Source organism: Nerophis lumbriciformis, linkage group LG08 (assembly GCF_033978685.3).
Source record: "Nerophis lumbriciformis linkage group LG08, RoL_Nlum_v2.1, whole genome shotgun sequence".
Lineage (NCBI taxonomy): Eukaryota > Metazoa > Chordata > Actinopteri > Syngnathiformes > Syngnathidae > Nerophis > Nerophis lumbriciformis.
Genome location: NC_084555.2, coordinates 47,754,077 through 47,775,391, shown reverse-complemented (window position 1 = coordinate 47,775,391; position 21,315 = coordinate 47,754,077). Strand labels below are relative to the sequence as shown.

At 42.6% G+C, this 21,315-nt stretch overlaps 1 protein-coding gene across 1 annotated transcript in view; it reads right to left on the bottom strand.

Moving 5' to 3' along the window:
• The window catches only part of LOC133611932 (uncharacterized), a 151,676-nt gene that overhangs the window by 21,378 nt on the left and 108,983 nt on the right, over positions 1 to 21,315 (bottom strand). Inside the window, exons 14-15 of the mRNA XM_072913688.1 lie at positions 12,009 to 12,254; positions 5,567 to 5,812 (exon numbers count right to left, since the gene is read on the bottom strand). Coding sequence (XP_072769789.1) covers positions 5,567 to 5,812; positions 12,009 to 12,254 — 492 coding nt within the window. The remainder of the gene's footprint in view (positions 1 to 5,566; positions 5,813 to 12,008; positions 12,255 to 21,315) is intronic.

The following is a 21,315-nucleotide window of genomic DNA, read 5'->3' as shown; positions in this document are numbered from 1 at the left end:
GGACAAAGTCCTGGTGGGGGGTTCAGACGCAAAATTAATTTCAGCATTCAGACAGGTTAGATTGTGGCTAAAACCTTCACATTTGTCATAACTAGAGGCCACTTTTGACACAGAAAAAAACTGCAAAAATCATAAAGAGAACAAACAATGTTTTATTCTGTTAGCTAACTTCCTTTATCTGAATAGTCATTTGTGATTTATTTCATTAAATAACAAATATCTTGCAGTCATGTTGTTTAAGTTTCAAAATGATTCTGCAAAGACGAGACTCAGCTAACCACAAAACAACAACAACAAGGTGGCGGGGCAAGAGAGCGGGGCTACATGCTAGGCTAAAGGCTAGAGCTACACGACCACCATTACCTAGCTTGCTGCTAGCTAACGTGCGCTCGCTCGACAACAAGCTGGATGAGCTGAGAACCAGGATTACATCCCAGCGTGAACTGAGAGAATGCTGTGCTTTTATTTTCACGGAAACCTGGCTTTCGGACAACATCCCAGACTCTGCTATCCAGCTAGCAACGCACTCTACCGTGGAGACCGGACAAAGGCTTCAGGAAAGGCGAGAGGCGGCGGCGTCTGTGTTTACGTGAGTAACCGCTGGTGCTCGGACGTACAGGTGGTTGAAAGACACTGCTCGGACAACATTGAGTTTTTGATGGTGAAATGCAGACCTTTTTATCTGCCAAGGGAGTTCAGTGCAGTGTTTATACCACTACAGCGCTAAAGCTGCTGCATGACGTCATCAGTAAACAAGAGACCGCACACCCCGATGCTGCGTTCACGGTAGCTGGGGATTTTAACCACCGCAACCTAAAGAGCGTCCTCCCGAAATACCATCAATATGTGAACTTTCCTACGAGGGGAAAAAAACATTCTGGACCAAGTATACTGCAACGTGAGGGGAGCCTACAAGGCTGTACCCAGACCACACTTTGGACTATCTGATCACATCTCAGCTTTTCTATATCCAGCGTACAGACAGCGCCTCAAGCAAGCCCCCCCAGTGAGAAAAACTGTTAAAGTGTGGAATGAAGACACTGAACTAGTGCTTCAGGACTTCTTTGGGAGTCAGACTGGGACATGTTCAAAACTACTGCTCAGAGGGATGACGGTACTGTGGACATAGAGGAATATGCTTCCATGTGTGGAAAACATTGTTCCCACAAAACAATACAAGATATACCCAAACCAAAAACCCTGGATTAACTGTGATGTTCGGTCCAAGCTACATGCCCGCTCCACTGCATTTGTCTCAGGCAACGCTGAGGACTACAAGAAGGCCAGATATGACCTGCGTAAATCCATCAGCGAGGCCAAGGGACAATATAGACAAAAGCTGGAGGGATTCTACTCCACCACAGATTCCTGGCGCACGTGGCAAGGCCTGAAACACAACACAGACTACAAGCAGGGGAGCAGGGGGGTCACAAACAGCCAACGCTCACTGCCAGATGAGCTGAATGAGTTCTACGCCCGCTTCGAGGTCCTCAACACCAACCAACAGAGAGGGGTTCTGAGCACGGAGCGCACGTAAGACCCACCACTCACTGTGACAACAACAGAGGTACGTAGAGTTCTGAGGAGAACAAACCCACGGAAGATAGCCGGCCCAGACAACATCCCTGGCCAGGCCCTCAGGGTGTGTTCATCAGAGCTGGCTGACGTACTTTCTGACATATACAACTTGTCAGCTGTTGTACCCACCTGCTTCAAGACCACCAGCACCATCGTGCCCCTGCCAAAGAAAAACACTGTGACCTGTCTGAATGACTAGTCACTATTATGACTGTTGCACTCACCCCAATAGTGATGAAGTGCTTCGAGAGGATAGTCATGTCACACATCAAAAAGACCATCCCAGACACACTGGACCCTCTACAGTTTGCCTACCGGCAGAACCGGTCCACTGAGGATGCAGTCAACACAGTCATCCACACCACCCTCACCCACTTAGAGGGCAAGGACATCTATGCCAGGCTATTATTCATTGACTACAGCTCTGCTTTTAACACGGTCATCCCACAAAAACTCACTGCTAAACTCCTCACTGATGGTCTGACACCAACTCTCTGTGACTGGGTCCTGAACTTTCTCACAAACCGGCCCCAGTCAGTCAGAATCGGCAACCAGACATCAGGCACAAAGGTTCTAAGCATAGGGACCCCCCAAGGCTGCGTGCTGAGCCCCCTATTGTACACCCTCTTCACACACGACTGTGTGGCCTCCCAGAACAACACCAGTATCATCAAGTTTGCAGATGATACTACGGTCGTCGGACTGATCACCGGGGGAGCTAAGGCAGCGTACAGAAGGGAGGTAGCGGAACTGGTGGCCTGGTGTCAGGATAATAATATCTCCTTGAACACAGACAAGACCAAGGAGATGATTATTGACCCACGGAGAAGGAGTGCACAGTACACACCTCTGTACATAGGGGGGACAAAGGTGGACAGGGTGAAAACCTTTAAATTCCTCGGGACCCACATCAGCGAGGACCTCACCTGGGATCACAACACCCAACAAACAATAAAGAAAGCCCAGCAGCGACTGTACTTCCTAAGTGAAGAGAAGTGAATTATATTTATATAGCGCTTTTACTCTAGTGACTCAAAGCGCTTTACATTGTGAAACCCAATATCTAAGTTACATTTAAACCAATGTGGGTGGCACTGGGAGCAGGTGGGTAGAGTGTCTTGCCCAAGGACACAACGGCAGTGACTAGGATGGCGGCAGCGGGGATCGAACCTGCAACCCTCAAGTTGCTGGCACGGCCGCTCTACCAACCGAGCTATACCGCCTCTAAGGAGGCTGAGAAAATTTGGCATGCCACCCAAAATTCTCAGCAACTTCTACAGAAGTACGGTTGAGAGTGTCCTTACCAGCTCAATCACGGTCTGGTATGGAAACTGCACTGCTAAGGACAGGAAGGCACTCCAGCGAGTGATTAAAACTGCTCAGTACATATCAGGAGCAGCCTTCCCCTCACTACAGGACAAGTACTCTCCCAGGGCCACCAGGAGAGCACACAACATCATAAAGGACAGTACACAGCCCCAGCACAGTCTCTTCAGCCTCCTACCATCAGGCAGACGATACAGGAGCCTGAAATCCAGGACTACGAGACTGACAAACAGTTTCTACCCACAGGCTATCAGGCTTGTGAATGCTAACTTGTGAATGCTAGCCCCCCCCCCCCCCCCCCCCCGTTTTACTTTTGTCTTTTTGAACAAAAGACAGCTACCATGACCACCCCCGAACTGTGAACCATCACTGTAGACACTTTTCACCTTTGATCACTAGATACACTTTAACTGCTGCTGTGACGCAAGGTCACCTCCATATTTATACTGTTGGTTGTCAATCAGAATGTGTAATAATATTATGTTACTTACTGTCTCTTGTATATACATTTTTATTTTTATTTTAGCTAAGTACCGTGTCACTTGTTGAAGGGTGGACTAGCAAAGTAAGATTTTCATTATACGGCAAACTGTCTGTTTAACTGTGCATATGACAATAAACAATCTTGAATCTGTGTTCCAACATGCTCTGACGATGATTGTACGCCTCCTCTTTTATTTGGACTTTCCCTGATTACATGGCAACAGCTGTTTCTAAGGGAGGGGGGTTGTAAACAGCCGTCGCCTTTGGTTACAGAACAGTTCAAAGAAAAGGTCGCCTGGAGAGGAGTCTGGTCCTGCTTCCTCACCGCTTTGTAGTTTTCGACTCAAGTCTTTTAGCATCTATTATTTTCACATCTTTACTCTTTTTTTTCCCATTTCATTCATCTCTTCTCTCACGATCTGCCAATAAAAGCTTCAATCAATCAAAAACATTTCTAGATTTGAAATGAATCCTCTGATTACTGCTGCTGTTTGACATCGGTATTAGTTTATTTTGAACATGCATGTAGTGTAGCTACAGTGTATATGTCACATATTAACAATTTCTCATTACAATATGTCCAAAAAAGGAGTAGGAAGAACTAATAATAATAATACATGTACTTGACTGGAAGTAAAATACAAAACAAAGAAAATGTAATGTAGAAATTGTGGAAGCATATTGACATGATTGTGTCACACATGATATAAGTGGTGATGTTGTTAGAACGTCAGCGTTATGACAGCTTATTTCAAATCCTGCAGCTTCATTTGCTGTTCTCACCAGCACACTGTTTCTTACTCCGGTTCTTTCTCTCCTGTGTGTGTTCTCAAGTGTCTTACAAGCGATTGTCGTTCAGTAAAACCTTTGTTGCACCTTGAACAGGAATAGGGTTTTCTTCCAGAGTGTATTCTCATGTGTTTTTTCAAATGGGGATGTTCTACAAAACCTCTACCACACACTGAACAGATAAAGGGTTTTTCACCAGTATGCGTTCTTGTGTGTATTACCAAGTCTTCCTTTCGGATGTATCTTTTATTGCAAATTGAGCACATGAATGGTTTATCTCCAGTGTGTATTCTCATGTGTACCCGAAGGTTTGATTGAATAGTGAAGCTTTTGTTGCACCCTGAACAGGTATAAGGTTTTTCACCAGTGTGTATTCTTGTGTGTATTTTCAAATTTTCCTTCTGACAGAATCTTTTGCCGCAAACGGAGCAAACGAAAGGTTTTTCTCCAGTGTGTGTTCTCATGTGTCTTTGAATATCTTTATTTTCTGGAAAACCGTTAAGGCAAATTGAACAGAAAAAGCGTTTTGTGTGTATTCTCGTGTGCTTTTTCAGAAGACCAACATATTGGAACGTTTTGTCACAGTAAGAGCACTTGAATGTTTTTTCTCCATTGTGTATTCTCATGTGCAGTGCAAGGTCGGCTTGTTCAGAAAAGCTTCTGCTGCATTTTAAACAGGCGAAAGGATTTTCAGAAGAGTGTATTTTCGTGTGTCTTTTCAATTTTTGCTTGTCAGAAAATCTTTTATCGCAAACTGAGCAAGTGAATGGTTTTTCTCCCGTGTGTCTTCTCATGTGTTGTACGAGCGTTGACCGTTCCGAAAAGCTTTTTTTGCAGTGTGAACAGGAAAACGGTTTTTCTCCAGTGTGTGTTCTCATGTGTCTTCTCAAATCACATTTTGCCGTAAAACCTTTACCACAGATTGAACAGGGGAAATCTTTTTCCTCGCTGTGCGTGCTCATGTGTCTTTTAAAATCACGTTTTGTTGTAAAACCTTTACTACAGATTGAACAGGGAAAATCTTTTTCCTCCCTGTGTGTTCTCATGTGTCTTTTCAAATTATCTTTTTGTGTAAAACCTTTACTACAGATTGAACAGGAAAAATCTTTTTCCCCACTGTGTATTTTCATGTGTTTTTTCAGATAAGCATTACGTGTAAAACTTTTACCACAGACTGAACAGGGAAAATCTTTTTCCTCACTGTGTGTTCTCATGTGTCTTTTTAAATGATCTTTTCGTGTAAAACCTTTACTACAAATTGAACAGGAAAAATCTTTTTCCCCACTGTGTATTTTCATGTGTCTTTTCATTTTATGTTGGCGATTAAAAGTTTTGTCACAGTGAGAGCATTGAAAGTGTGTGCGGTCAGTGTCACATGTCTTAATATCACCTTTAGAATCTTTATCATCACCTTTGAACTCGTCTTCACTCTTCACAGTGACACCAGTCAATGGCATCTTGGGGACATCAACTTTCTCCAGTTCTTCAATATGCTTTTCTTCTTGACTGATGCTATGTTCCTCCTCTTCTTCTTTAACGTGCGGGTCTTGAGGCTCCACCTCTTCCTCTTTGATGTGGGGGGGCTGTGGCTCCTCCTGTTTCATCCTGGAGGTCCACTCCTGCTGCTCAGGGAGATCTGCAGGGCACAAAAAGACAAACACAAGCTTTAGAAAAGTTGTCCGGCACCAGAAAATGTTCTGATAAACAAAAAAATAAATAAATAAACAGCAGTTAAACCCGACATACTAACAAAAAAAGCTGCTCGTACACCTGAAGGACAAAACTGAACAGGACAAAAAATGGAAATGTAATTGATGAAATCCTGTGCAAATCGTGTAAAAAATGAAAAGTGGGAGAAACAGACTCTTGCCCTCAGGATGCAGGTACGCCCCTAGTAATAGGAAGGCCAAAAACAACAGATACATAAGATTCTTTGATCCCTCAGCTGTTGACTTTACAAATGAGCTTCTTAAACAAGCTTAGCTGCTATGCAGTCACTTTAGTGGGAAGCGACGTGTGATGATTAGTTTTTATTGTATTACAAATGTTTGGAGTTTTTAGCTCAATGCCTTCATGATGGTTTGTATGTTGTATGTATTTTATGTACCGTATTTGTACCTTGTTTTTACTGTCGTACCTTGTTTTTAATGACTACTGCTGCAAACCAACTATCTGAAATGCAGCCAATGTTACATACAAATAGTGTGAGAGTCCAGTCTATAGTGGATCTAACATAATAGTGAGAGTCCAGTCCATAGTGGATCTAACATAATAGTGAGAGTCCAGTCCATAGTGGATCTAACATAATAGTGAGAGTCCAGTCCATAGTGGATCTAACATAATAGTGAGAGTCCAGTCCATAGTGGATCTAACATAATAGTGAGAGTCCAGTCCATAGTGGATCTAACATAATAGTGAGAGTCCAGTCCATAGTGGATCAAACATAATATGTGCAAGAAGTCGTCTCCCCAGTCTCTCTGTCGGGGGAACAACCTGTCAACTTTTGAAACTCAAAAAGCCTAGTAGCCAGGGTCCAGGGTCCGGTAGGTCCAGGACAAAGTCCTGGTGGGGGGTTCAGACGCAAAATGAATTTCAGCATTCAGACAGGTTAGATTGTGGCTAAAACCTTCACATTTGTCATAACCAGAGGCCACTTTTGACACAGAAAAAAACTGCAAAAATCATAAAGAGAACAAACAATGTTTTATTCTATTAGCTAACTTCCTTTATCTGAATAGTCATTTGTGATTTATTGCATTAAATAACAAATATCTTGCAGTCATGTTGTTTAGGTTTCAAAATGATTCTGCTACGACGAGACCCAGCTAACCACAAAACAACAACAACAAGGCGGCGGGGCAAGAGAGCGGGGCTACATGCTAGGCTAAAGGCTAGAGCTACACGACCACCATTACCTAGCCTGCTGCTAGCTAACGTGCGCTCGCTCGACAACAAGCTGGATGAGCTGAGAACCAGGATTACATCCCAGCGTGAACTGAGAGAATGCTGTGCTTTTATTTTCACGGAAACCTGGCTTTCGGACAACATCCCAGACTCTGCTATCCAGCTAGCAACGCACTCAGTCTACCGTGGAGACCGGACAAAGGCTTCAGGAAAGGCGAGAGGCGGCGGCGTCTGTGTTTACGTGAGTAACCGCTGGTGCTCGGACGTACAGGTGGTTGAAAGACACTGCTCGGACAACATTGAGTTTTTGATGGTGAAATGCAGACCTTTTTATCTGCCAAGGGAGTTCAGTGCAGTGTTTATACCACTACAGCGCTAAAGCTGCTGCATGACGTCATCAGTAAACAAGAGACCGCACACCCCGATGCTGCGTTCACGGTAGCTGGGGATTTTAACCACCGCAACCTAAAGAGCGTCCTCCCGAAATACCATCAATATGTGAACTTTCCTACGAGGGGAAAAAAAAACATTCTGGACCAAGTATACTGCAACATGAGGGGAGCCTACAAGGCTGTACCCAGACCACACTTTGGACTATCTGATCACATCTCAGCTTTTCTATATCCAGCGTACAGACAGCGCCTCAAGCAAGCCCCCCCAGTGAGAAAAACTGTTAAAGTGTGGAATGAAGACACTGAACTAGTGCTTCAGGACTTCTTTGGGAGTCAGACTGGGACATGTTCAAAACTGCTGCTCAGAGGGATGACGGTACTGTGGACATAGAGGAATATGCTTCCATGTGTGGAAAACATTGTTCCCACAAAACAATACTAGATATACCCAAACCAAAAACCCTGGATTAACTGTGATGTTCGGTCCAAGCTACATGCCCGCTCCACTGCATTTGTCTCAGGCAACGCTGAAGACTACAAGAAGGCCAGATATGACCTGCGTAAATCCATCAGCGAGGCCAAGGGACAATATAGACAAAAGCTGGAGGGATTCTACTCCACCACAGATTCCCGGCGCACGTGGCAAGGCCTGAAACACAACACAGACTACAAGCAGGGGAGAGCAGGGGGGTCACAAACAGCCAACGCTCACTGCCAGATGAGCTGAATGAGTTCTACGCCCGCTTCGAGGTCCTCAACACCAACCAACAGAGAGGGGTTCTGAGCACGGAGCACACGTAGGACCCACCACTCACTGTGACAACAACAGAGGTACGTAGAGTTCTGAGGAGAACAAACCCACAGCCCAGACAACATTCCTGGCCAGGCCCTCAGGGTGTGTTCATCAGAGCTGGCTGACGTACTTTCTGACATATACAACTTGTCAGCTGTTGTACCCACCTGCTTCAAGACCACCAGCACCATCGTGCCCCTGCCAAAGAAAAACACTGTGACCTGTCTGAATGACTAGTCACTATTATGACTGTTGTACTCACCCCAATAGTGATGAAGTGCTTCGAGAGGATAGTCATGTCACACATCAAAAAGACCATCCCAGACACACTGGACCCTCTACAGTTTGCCTACCGGCAGAACCTGTCCACTGAGGATGCAGTCAACACAGTCATCCACACCACCCTCACCCACTTAGAGGGCAAGGACATCTATGCCAGGCTATTATTCATTGACTACAGCTCTGCTTTTAACACGGTCATCCCACAAAAACTCACTGCTAAACTCCTCACTGATGGTCTGACACCAACTCTCTGTGACTGGGTCTTGAACTTTCTCACAAACCGGCCCCAGTCAGTCAGAATCGGCAACCAGACATCAGGCACAAAGGTTCTAAGCATAGGGACCCCCCAAGGCTGCGTGCTGAGCCCCCTATTGTACACCCTCTTCACACACGACTGTGTGGCCTCCCAGAACAACACCAGTATCATCAAGTTTACAGATGATACTACGGTCGTCGGACTGATCACCGGGGGAGCTGAGGCAGCGTACAGAAGGGAGGTAGCGGAACTGGTGGCCTGGTGTCAGGATAATAATATCTCCTTGAACACAGACAAGACCCAGGAGATGATTATTGACCCCCGGAGAAGGAGTGCACAGTACACACCTCTGTACATAGGGGGGACAAAGGTGGACAGGGTGAAAACCTTTAAATTCCTCGGGACCCACATCAGCGAGGACCTCACCTGGGATCACAACACCCAACAAACAATAAAGAAAGCCCAGCAGCGACTGTACTTCCTAAGTGAAGAGAAGTGAATTATATTTATATAGCGCTTTTTCTCTAGTGACTCAAAGCGCTTTACATTGTGAAACCCAATATCTAAGTTACATTTAAACCAGTGTGGGTGGCACTGGGAGCAGGTGGGTAGAGTGTCTTGCCCAAGGACACAACGGCAGTGACTGGGATGGCGGCAGCGGGGATCGAACCTGCAACCCTCAAGTTGCTGGCACGACCGCTCTACCAACCGAGCTATACCGCCTCTAAGGAGGCTGAGAAAATTTGGCATGCCACCCAAAATTCTCAGCAACTTCTACAGAAGTACGGTTGAGAGTGTCCTTACCAGCTCAATCACGGTCTGGTATGGAAACTGCACTGCTAAGGACAGGAAGGCACTCCAGCGAGTGATTAAAACTGCTCAGTACATATCAGAAGCAGCCTTCCCCTCACTACAGGACATGTACTCTACCAGGGCCACCAGGAGAGCACACAACATCATAAAGGACAGTACACAGCCCCAGCACAGTCTCTTCAGCCTCCTACCATCAGGCAGACGATACAGGAGCCTGAAATCCAGGACTACGAGACTGACAAACAGTTTCTACCCACAGGCTATCAGGCTTGTGAATGCTAACTTGTGAATGCAAGCCACCCCCCCCCCCCCCCCCCCATTATACGGCAAACTGTCTGTTTAACTGTGCATATGACAATAAACAATCTTGAATCTTGAAGTGTTCCAACATGCTCTGACGAAAGATTGTACGCCTCCTCTTTTATTTGGACTTTCCCTGATTACATGGCAACAGCTGTTTCTAAGGGAGGGGGGTCGTAAACAGCCGTCGCCTTTGGTTACAGAACAGTTCAAAGAAAAGGTCGCCTGGAGAGGAGTCTGGTCCTGCCTCCTCTCCGCTTTGTAGTTCTCGACTCAAGTCTTTTAGCTACTATTATTTTCACATCTTTACTCTTTTTTTTCCCCATTTCATTGATCTCTTCTCTCACGATCTGCCAATAAAAGCTTCAATCAATCAAAAACATTTCTAGATTTGAAATGAACCCTGTGAATACTGCTGCTGTTTGACATCGGTATTAGTTTATTTTGTAGCTACAGTGTATATGTCACATATTCACAATTTCTCATTACAATATGTCCAAAAAAAGAGTAGGAAGAACTAATAATAATAATACATGCACTTGACTGGAAGCAAAATACAAAACAAAGAAAATGTAATCTATAAATTGTGGAAGCATATTGACATGATTGTGTCACACATGATATAAGTGGTGATGTTAAAACATCATCGTTATGACAGCTTATTTCGAATCCTGCAGCTTTATTTGCTGTTCTCACCAGCACACTGTTTCTTACTCCGGTACTTTCTCTCCTGTGTGTGTTCTCAAGTGTCTTACAAGCGATTGTCGTTCAGTAAAACCTTTGTTGCACCTTGAACAGGAATACGGTTTTCTTCCAGAGTGTATTCTCATGTGTTTTTTCAAATGGGGATGTTGTACAAAACCTCTACCACACACTGAACAGATAAAGGGTTTTTTGCCAGTATGCGTTCTTGTGTGTATTACCAAGTCTTCCTTTCGGATGTATCTTTTATTGCAAATTGAGCACATGAATGGTTTATCTCCAGTGTGTATTCTCATGTGTACCAGAAGGTTTGATTGAATAGTGAAGCTTTTGTTGCACCCTGAACAGGTATAAGGTTTTTCACCAGTGTGTATTCTTGTGTGTATTTTCAAATTTTCCTTCTGACAGAATCTTTTGCCGCAAACGGAGCAAACAAAAGGTTTTTCTCCAGTGTGTGTTCTCATGTGTCTTTGAATATCTTTATTTTCTGGAAAACCGTTAAGGCAAATTGAACAGAAAAAGCGTTTTGTGTGTATTCTCGTGTGCTTTTTCAGAAGACCAACATATTGGAACGTTTTGTCACAGTAAGAGCACTTGAATGGTTTTTCTCCATTGTGTATTCTCATGTGCAGTGCAAGGTCAGCTTGTTCTGAAAAGCTTCTGCTGCATTTTAAACAGGCGAAAGGATTTTCAGAAGAGTGTATTTTCGTGTGTCTTTTCAATTTTTGCTTGTCAGAAAATCTTTTATCGCAAACTGAGCAAGTGAATGGTTTTTCTCCCGTGTGTCTTCTCATGTGTTGTACGAGCGTTGACCGTTCCGAAAAGCTTTTTTTGCAGTGTGAACAGGAAAACGGTTTTTCTCCAGTGTGTGTTCTCATGTGTCTTCTCAAATCACATTTTGCCGTAAAACCTTTACCACAGATTGAACAGGGGAAATCTTTTTCCTCGCTGTGTGTGCTCATGTGTCTTTTCAAATCACGTTTTGTTGTAAAACCTTTACTACAGATTGAACAGGGAAAATCTTTTTCCTCGCTGTGTGTTCTCATGTGTCTTTTCAAATTATCTTTTTGTGTAAAACCTTTACTACAGATTGAACAGGAAAAATCTTTTTCCCCACTGTGTATTTTCATGTGTTTTTTCAGATAAGCATTACGTGTAAAACTTTTACCACAGACTGAACAGGGAAAATCTTTTTCCTCACTGTGTGTTCTCATGTGTCTTTTTAAATGATCTTTTCGTGTAAAACCTTTACTACAAATTGAACAGGAAAAATCTTTTTCCCCACTGTGTATTTTCATGTGTCTTTTCATTTTATGTTGGCGATTAAAAGTTTTGTCACAGTGAGAGCATTGAAAGTGTGTGTGGTCAGTGTCACATGTCTTAATATCACCTTTAGAATCTTTATCATCACCTTTGAACTCGTCTTCACTCTTCACAGTGACACCAGTCAATGGCATCTTGGGGACATCAACTTTCTCCAGTTCTTCAATATGCTTTTCCTCTTGACTGATGCTATGTTCCTCCTCTTCTTCTTTAACGTGCGGGTCTTGAGGCTCTACCTCTTCCTCTTTGACGTGGGGGGGCTGTGGCTCCTCCTGCTTCATCCTGGAGGTCCACTCCTGCTGCTCAGGGAGATCTGCAGGGCACAAAAAGACAAACACATACTTTAGAAAAGTTGTCCCGCACCAGAAAATGTTCTGATAAACAAAAACAAAATAAAATAAACAGCAGTTAACCCTGACATACAAACAAAGAAAGCTGCTCGTACACCTGAAGGACAAAACTGAACAGGACAAAAAATGTAAATATAATTGACAAAAACCTGTGCAAATCGTGTAAGAAATCAAAAGTGGGAGAAACATAAAGGAGGTTCATTACAAAAGAGAAAGAACTGAACCACTCACAAGAAACCAAACTTGCAAAATGTTTCGAAAAAGCTGGCACAAGTGGCAAAAAAGACGGAGCAAGTTGAAAAGTTCCATGAAATGCTCAGTCATTCACAAACAAGGATGGGGCGAGGGTCACCACTTTGTCAACAAATGCGTGAGCAACTTGTCGAACAGTTTAAGAACAACATTTCTCAAAAGCCCTTGCAAGAAATTTAGGGATTTCACCATCTACGGTCCGTAACATCATCAAAAGGTTCAGAGAATCTGGAAAAATCACTGCACGTAAGCCATGATATGACGGACCAGGCGGTACTGCATCAAAAAACAAACATCAGTGTGTAAAGGATATCGCCACATGGGCTCAGGAACACTTCAGAAAACCACTGTCAGTAACTACAGTTGGTCGCTACATCTGTAAGTGCAAGTTAAAACTCCACTATGCAAAGCGAAAGCCATTTATCAACAACACCCAGAAGCGCCGCTGGCTTGGCTGGGCCCGAGCTCATCTAAGATGGACTGATGCAAATGGGAAAAGAGTTCTGTGGTCTGACAAGTTCACATTTCAAAATTGTTTTTGGAAACTGAGGAAAGAGGAAAATAACTACCTGGATTTTTCTAGGTGCAAAGTTCAAAAGCCAGCATCTGTGATGGTATGGGGGTGTATTAGTGCCCAAGACATGGGTAACTTACACATCTGTGAAGGCACCATTAATGCTGAAAGGTACATACAGGTTTTGGAGCAACATACAGTATGTTGCCATCCAAGCAACATTATCTTGGACGCCCCTGCTTATTTCAGCAAGACAATGCCAAGCCAGGTGTTACAACAGCGTGGCTTCATAGAAAAAGAGTGCGGGTACTAGACTGGCCTGCCTGTAGTCCAGACCTGTCTCCCATTGAAAATGTGTGGCACAATATAGAATAGAATAGAATAGAAAGTACTTTATTGATCCCTGGGGGAAATATGAAGCCTAAAATACCACAACGGAGACCCCGGACTGTTGAACAACTTAAGCTGTACATCAAGCAAGAAAAGGAGAAATTTCCACCTGAAGAGCTTCAAAAATGTGTCTCCTCAGTTCCCAAACGTTTACTGAGTGTTGTTAAAAGGAAAGGCCATGTAACACAGTGGTAAAAATGCCCTTTCCCAACTTTTTTGCAATGTGTTGCTGCCATTAAATTCTAAGTTAATGATTATTTGCAAAAAAAAAAAATTACGTTTCTCAGTTGGAACATTAAATATCTTGTCTTTTTAGTCTATTCAATTGAATACAAGTAGAATCGGATTTGCAAATCATTGAATTCTGTTTTTATTCACCATTTACACAACTTCACTGGTTTTGGGTTTTGCATTATACCCTCTAAAAAATATCCACAAACCAACAATACTCCATTTACATGTCGTGCCCTGACAATTAACCAAATATAAGCAATATTGCTTTAATAGGTGCTAACGCAAACAGCCTATTTTAGTGGTGCATTGATAGCAGTAAGCTAATGCTAACTCATGCTGCTATTGTTAAAAAAAGAATGAACCGGCAGCCGCTTTTGCTTCGTCTCAAACATGTTTAAAGTTCATTCTAGATTATAACTCATGCATTTCTCACCTGGTATTAGACAAATGTGGACATGGAACAAAGGCTGGTTGATGTTGACATCACCCGATATGGCAAAGAAGACCCTTTTTTTTAACCCTTGGTTAAGATTGTGATTGACTCTTCATCTAAACGGGATTAGGTGAGCGGCCCATCGCTCGGCATCCCAGCGAGAGTGGAACTTGTACAGTAAGTGTTTGTTTGAACATGGTTAGTTTGCATGTTTAGCACCTAGCAATGTTTCTGATGCTATCGTGTTGCAATAAAGCTGCAGTTATTTAGCACCTGACTTCTAAAATCTATTGCTCATCCAAACCTTGTTTGTTTGGGTTTAAAAATATAAAGTTATGGATCATAATTTTTACCAAATAAATTGTTGTTGGCTCTCACAAAGTATGTTTGATTGGCATTGTTGTTGATGGGGAAGGGATCTCTCTTAACATCACAGATCACATGACTGGCTTGCTAATGACCAATGAAAATGGCTTGGGAATCTTTGAGATTTATACTATTTTGATCATATCTATTTACTCCAAAACTTTGCAAATCTTTTGGTGTCATAAATCAGATATATATGATAATAGCTTCAGTATAGAGGCAACTTTTTTTCCATTATACTGGTAAGAGACAGACATGTAGAAGCCATTTATGCTTTGTTAGGGTCTGGTTTATTTTGCTTTGGTTTGGTGAGCTGTATTCATTGTGACCATACTTGCCAACCCTCCCGAATTTTACGGGAGACTCCCGAATTTCAGTGCCTCTCCCGAAAATCTCCCGGGACAACCATTCTCCCGAAAATCTCCCGATGTCCAGCCGGACAACTATATTGGTGGCATGCTTCAAAGCAGGGGTGCTCATTACGTCGATCGCGAGCTACCGGTCGATCGCGGAGGATGTGTCAGTCGATCACCAGCCAGGCATTAAAAAAATAGTCCTAAAAATGAGTGATCATAAATCTTCACTATGACGTCACTTTCGTCACTTGATTGACATTCACGGCACCCAAGGGTCTTCTGAGATGACGCTGGCTGCTGCCAGCTCATTAAAATTACCGACTGGAAGGCGAGAAACACTTTATTTCAACAGACTCTGGCGCCGTACCTGTCGTCAAAACTCCAAAGACCGACTGCACAGTTGCGCTAACAAAATAAGAGTCTCAGAAAGCTGGCGTGCACAAGCTATCAAGCTACGGAGTTTGCCGACAATGTATTTCTTGTAAAGTGTATACAAAGGAGTACGGAAGCTGGACAAATAAGATGCCAAAAACCAACCACTTTCATGTGGTATTGGACAGAAAGGAGGACTTTTTTTCTCCTCCATTCGAAAATGCGGACCTTATCAGCACCACTGTCTGATTCCTATCAATGCAAGTCATCAGAATCAGGTAATACACCAATTTATATTCTTGTCTTCATGAAAGAAAGGAATCTATATGTGTTAAACATGCTTGCATTATCTTTAAACACCTGTAACTTGTTAACAATATTAACTATATGTGTTAAACATGCGTGTATTATCTTTAAACACCTTTAACTTATTAACAATATTAACTATATGTATTAAACATTCTTGTATTATCATTAAACACCTTTAATTTTTTAACAATATTAACTATATGTGTTAAACATGCTTGCATTATCTTTAAACACCTATTACTTGTTAACAATATTAACTATATGTATTAAACATACTTGTATTATCATTAAACACCTTTAATTTATTAACAATATTAACTATATGTGTTAAACATGCTTGCATTATCTTTAAACACCTTTAACTTGTTAACAAAAACATATATTTCATAAATAAGTAAATATAAATTATATATATGAATGAGGTAGATCCCCACGACTTGATCAATTGAAAAGTAGCTCGCCTGCAGAAAAAGTGTGAGCACCCCTGCTTTAAAGGCACTGCCTTTAGCGTTGTCTCTCATCTGAAAAGGAGACTATTATATAAGTCTCCATTATCCATAGGTTTATCTATAACCCATAAAGTAGGCAGGCACGGGGCTATTTCTAAGCGCATGTTTATTCCAGCCGGCACGTTAATACTGTAGCGGCTGGCTACGGGGTGTTAGCCAATCACTTTGGCTGGGGGGCGGGACTTCCGGGAGAGATCGGGAAGTGACGTTGTTAATAGGAAGTGGGTGTTCGAGTTTTGCCGGTAAAAGGGATAGACACACATTGGAGCTGTTGTGTGGTTGGATTACATCTTGTGCAATAAAGACAAGACAAACAAAGAAGTCGTATGAGCCTACATTCCTGGGATTATTACAATACACTGACACACAACATCCGGATTCCCATTATTCCGTTCTCATTTGCGGATGTTTTCAACAAATCCGTGAAGGATATGTTCCCGGATTCAGAGATCGCTCGCCAGTACTCAAATGGCAGAACAAACGCTACTCAAATAGTGAAAGGTAAGTGTTGTTGTTTTTTTAAAGTAAGCAGCAAGTACAGTACAATTAGTAGAACAACTGTGTTTTCATTACTGTACTATATATATATATATATATATATATATATATATATTACAGATGCGCGGTTTGCGGACACAACCGCGGAGTTCGCGGATTATCCGCGGATCGGGCGGTTGAAATAAAAAAAAATTAGATTTTATCCGCGGGTCGGGTCGGGTCGGGCGGTTGAAATAAAAAAAAAATTAGATTTTAAATAGATTCAGGCGGGTGGCAGTTAAACCAATTCGGAAATATATATACATAGTTAAATGTTGTTACCCACATATACGAAAAACGAGCAGGCAACTGCAGCATATGCTACAACAGAAGAAGAAAAAAAAGAAAAAGAGATGGACACTTTTACGGAGCGGAGAAGGGACGCCTCGCCGGGGTCCGGGACCGAGGCCCCTTCCCCCGAGAGGGCCCCACCGGGAGCCGTAGCTGAGGTGATCCGCGAGAAGGGCCCGACGCACGTCCAGGGTCACCACCGCGCCCACCGCACCGACACCCCGCCTCGTCCGCCTTCGCCGCGGCCGGCGTCACGCGCAGCAGGTAGGCAGCTTACCTGCCCGCCACCCCCGTGGCCGGGGGTTCGTAACAGGGGTCACTCCGCGCGCTCCGCCCGCGCAGCTTACCTGCCCGCCACCCCTGTTGCCGGGGGCGCGTAACAGGGGTCACTCCGCGCGCAGTGCGCTCACGAAAGGGGTGGGGCTCACCCTGGTTGATATAGACAGCAGGACGGTGGCCATGGAAGTCGGAACCCGCTAAGGAGTGTGTAACAACCCACCTGCCGAATCAACCAGCCCTGAAAATGGATGGCGCTGGAGCGTCGGGCCCATACCCGGCCGTCGCCAGCAGCGAGAGCCGCAAGGGCTAGGCCGCGACGAGTAGGATGGCCGCCGCGGTGCGCGCTGAAGCCTTGGGCGCGAGCCTGGGTGGAGCCGCCGCGGGTGCGAGGGACATCGCACCTCCACGCGCTTGGAGGTGCGCTCAGTGCGGCTCCCATATGATTGCGCACTGGTGTGCGTCTGGGCCGTGACAGCGTGGCACGCATTGAATGTCTGTGCTGCATTGGATCAGTCTCCTTTCTTTAACAGGCAAAAGCTTTATAACCTCACTAATGCCTTGCATCGTCTATATTAGATATATAACAACGGGCGGGTGCGGGCGGGTGCGGGCGGGTGCGGGCGGGTGCGGTTCTGATTAAATGTTAGATCGGGTGGATGGCGGATGGTTGACGACTTTCTGATGCGGTTGCGGATGAAATAATTGCCTATCCGCGCATCTCTAATAAATATATATATATATATATATATATATATATATATATATATATATATATATATATATACACATACATACATAAGAAATACTTTAATTTCAGTGAATTCTAGCTATAAATATACTCCTCCCCCTTAACCCCGCCCCCCGGCATCGACCCCCCCCCAATATCCCGAATTCGGAGGTCTCAAGGTTGGCAAGTATGATTGTGACCACTGATGGCAATATGACAAGGCTCTATATCTGACCAAAAATGTTTTCATTAATGTTAAGGAATTTTTGTAATCACTACCCACTCTTTCACAAGTGGGGTCCAAAATGACCCCAAGCAGTTCCTATAGACCAGGGATATTCAACTACATAATGAAGAGGGTCAAGAGCCCAAGTTCTCAGGGGCGTGTACATAACTTTAAAAAATACCTCTCTCGATCAAAATATAAAAATGGATATAAAGGCATAATTTAATGAGAAAAAGCTGACCCGTTGATATTATTAATTAACAAAAAGACAAATATTTTCTTTAAAAATATGCTTAACCTCAATCTATAGCCTTTTTATTAGACATTACAAATTACATGATGGCGTCACGTTCACAAGCCACTCCTATTCGGTTTTACCTAACATAATATCTATGAAAATAATCTTAATTATTAAATTGTCCGTAATCATGCAGCCCAATGTATAAGACTAGATCTCATATATGAACAGTTTTTATCCAAAAAGTGCAGTTACGTCTTATGGCCATCAGGTGCCATCTTTCAAAATTCTTACATTTGTTTTTATTTTTGTATCTCTTATGTCCATAACGTGCTATCTTGCACACTGTATTTTATTTATTTATGTTATTATTTTTTTCTGCCATATTACTTAGTTAAGGTCCATGAAACAGTGTTGTTATCTACAATAATGTTTCTTCTACAAAATAAAACATTTTGAATGTGTTGTTTTTAAATAAAACTTGGTTCAAAGATTTCAGTTTAAGTACTTTTTGAGCACATTAAAAAATACCGTGGTAATGATAACCGTGATACTTTTGGTTACAATCACCGTGATAAGAAATGTTCATACCGTGACATCCCTACTCCAAAACCAGGAGGGTGTGCCTGGGCTAGGATGATTTCACCCTATCGTAGTGAGGGGAAAAAAAGTGTTTTGATGCAAACGAGCAATCCTACTGTCAAAGCCAATGACAGACGAAGTGTCATTTCCCCTCGTTAGCATTGAGGTATTGTGTGGAAGCACGACTGCTGTGGATCGACTACCACCAGTCCAAAATAGTCAGAATCCCCCACGTCAGCATTCTATTAAGTTGTAAACAAATGGCACAAAATGTCACAGAAGGTGACCAGAATGTGTTTAACTCCTGTAATTTGTTGGAAGCTAAATTGCACAGTGTTTTAAGAATGGTTGAAAGGACAGTGTTGTATGTGGGAGATAGGTGGTGTCACAGACCATTGTTTTGGCTCTCAGTCGGATCTGCTCGGTGGAAACTCCTTGGCCGTCTGCTCTCTGCGTGTTGAAGCAGTCTTCCAGATCACTTTCCAGTTCAAATCCAATCTTTTGTTGTTTATTTGCACTGTGCCAGTACTTCAGGCTGCTGTCTTTACCGTCTTATTATCTACTTAGTAAAACTGAAGTTCCATGCAGCAGCTCTATTTTGTTTTTCAACAGGCAAATTGATCAACTTCACCTTAATATTGTTGTGTCTTCGCCAGTTTGTTTGATTCAATGTCAACAGTTTCATTTGTCAGCTGTGACGCGTTCTGCTATTTCATTGGTTTAATGAGACATGGCTAAATGTATTGGTGGCATGTGAATCTCTCTACAGCACTAATATGTTGAAATAAATGACACACCGGATGTCATACCTGCCAACTTTTGAAATCAGAAAAACCTAGTAGCCAGGGTCCAAGGGCCGCAGGCCCCGGTAGGTCCAGGACAAAGTCCTGGTGGGGGGTTCCTTCGCCCCCCGACGCAAAATGATTATTAGCATTCAGACAGGTTAAAATGTTGCTAAAACCATCACTTTTCTATCAGTCACAGTGACTTTTCAAAACAAAAATATTACAGCAAAAATCATATGGGTTGATTGACATGTTTATTCTGTAAGCTAACTTCAATAGTTTGAAATTATTTTGACAGTTAATGCCAGTTATCCTGTCAACCTTTCACAAGACTGCAATTTGTTAATTGAAAGTATAAACAGTATAAACACTTTTTACAGTAAACAAATGGTAAAACAGTACTAAACAATTCCATTAAAAAAAAAATTGGTGTCATTATTAACTTTCTGTCCAAGCTTGTATAATCTACTGCCTTGTTCAATTGTAAAAAATATTCTGTGCCTAAAATTCACATTTCTATCACAATTATCATACTGTAAACATGGTAAGCTAACTTCATTAAAATGAATAGTCCCGTCAATAGCATGGAATTACAATTCAAATGTAGTTTTTTTGTAAGCCTTTCAGAAGAATTCAAAATATGAAAAATTAATGAAAATTAATTTAAGCCATCAGACACTTGAAAAGTGGCACATCACATCTCTAATGTAATCATTTTAACTTTTCAACAGAAATAGCACTGCAAAAATATTAAGTATTTTGGTAGTTATGCTGTCAACATTTAACAAGATTTCTTCAACTTGGACTTGAAAGCATAAATAGTATAAACACTTTTAACAGTATAACAGTACTAAACAATTCCAATAGATAACATTGGTGTCATTACCTTTTTGTTTGCTCAATTATTGCCTCCGTAAATAAAACTTCGGCATTTCAAAGAATCTGTTTGGGCGACGAAAAACGTTGAAAGTTTTCCACTTGTATCGCTAGCAACGGCATTAGACTTGTGTTTTTTTGTCCCAACGTGGTCTTTTACATCGCTAATTCCTCCGTGTCCGATCGAAAAATCTTGTCTGCACAAGGTGCAATTCGCGTAGTTTTCACCCTTTTTGAAACGGATAATTATTCCCGGATAGGCTTTTGAATATTCTTCACGGAATGACTGCAGTTTTCTTTTCGGTTTAAGACTCGTATGCGATTTTTCTCCGGCTGATTCCATGATCGTTCGCTCGTTTGGAAACAATGGCCTCGTGCTTGGCAGCGGTGCTATAAATAGCCTCGCGCATGGCATTCGGAATGGCTCGATAGGAAGTTACGGGAAGCAGTGTCGATTGTCATTGTTGTTACGCGATTTCGTGAATAAAACTTTTAAAAAAAATATTTGTTTTGAATTAATGAAAAACCGTATTTCTTATCACTGCAACCGTAACCCGGAATAGGTTGATGAAAACCGTACTAATTACGGGAAAACCGGAGTAGTTGGCAGGTATGTTTTCATATTTTGCTGGGTTGCAAGTGATGTCACGTCCGTGCTCGGACTCAAGCACATGAAGGGCAAACAAAGACAATTTCTAAAAAGAACAATTGAAATCAGAGTGAAAATGTTGCATAAATGTGCTGTTCT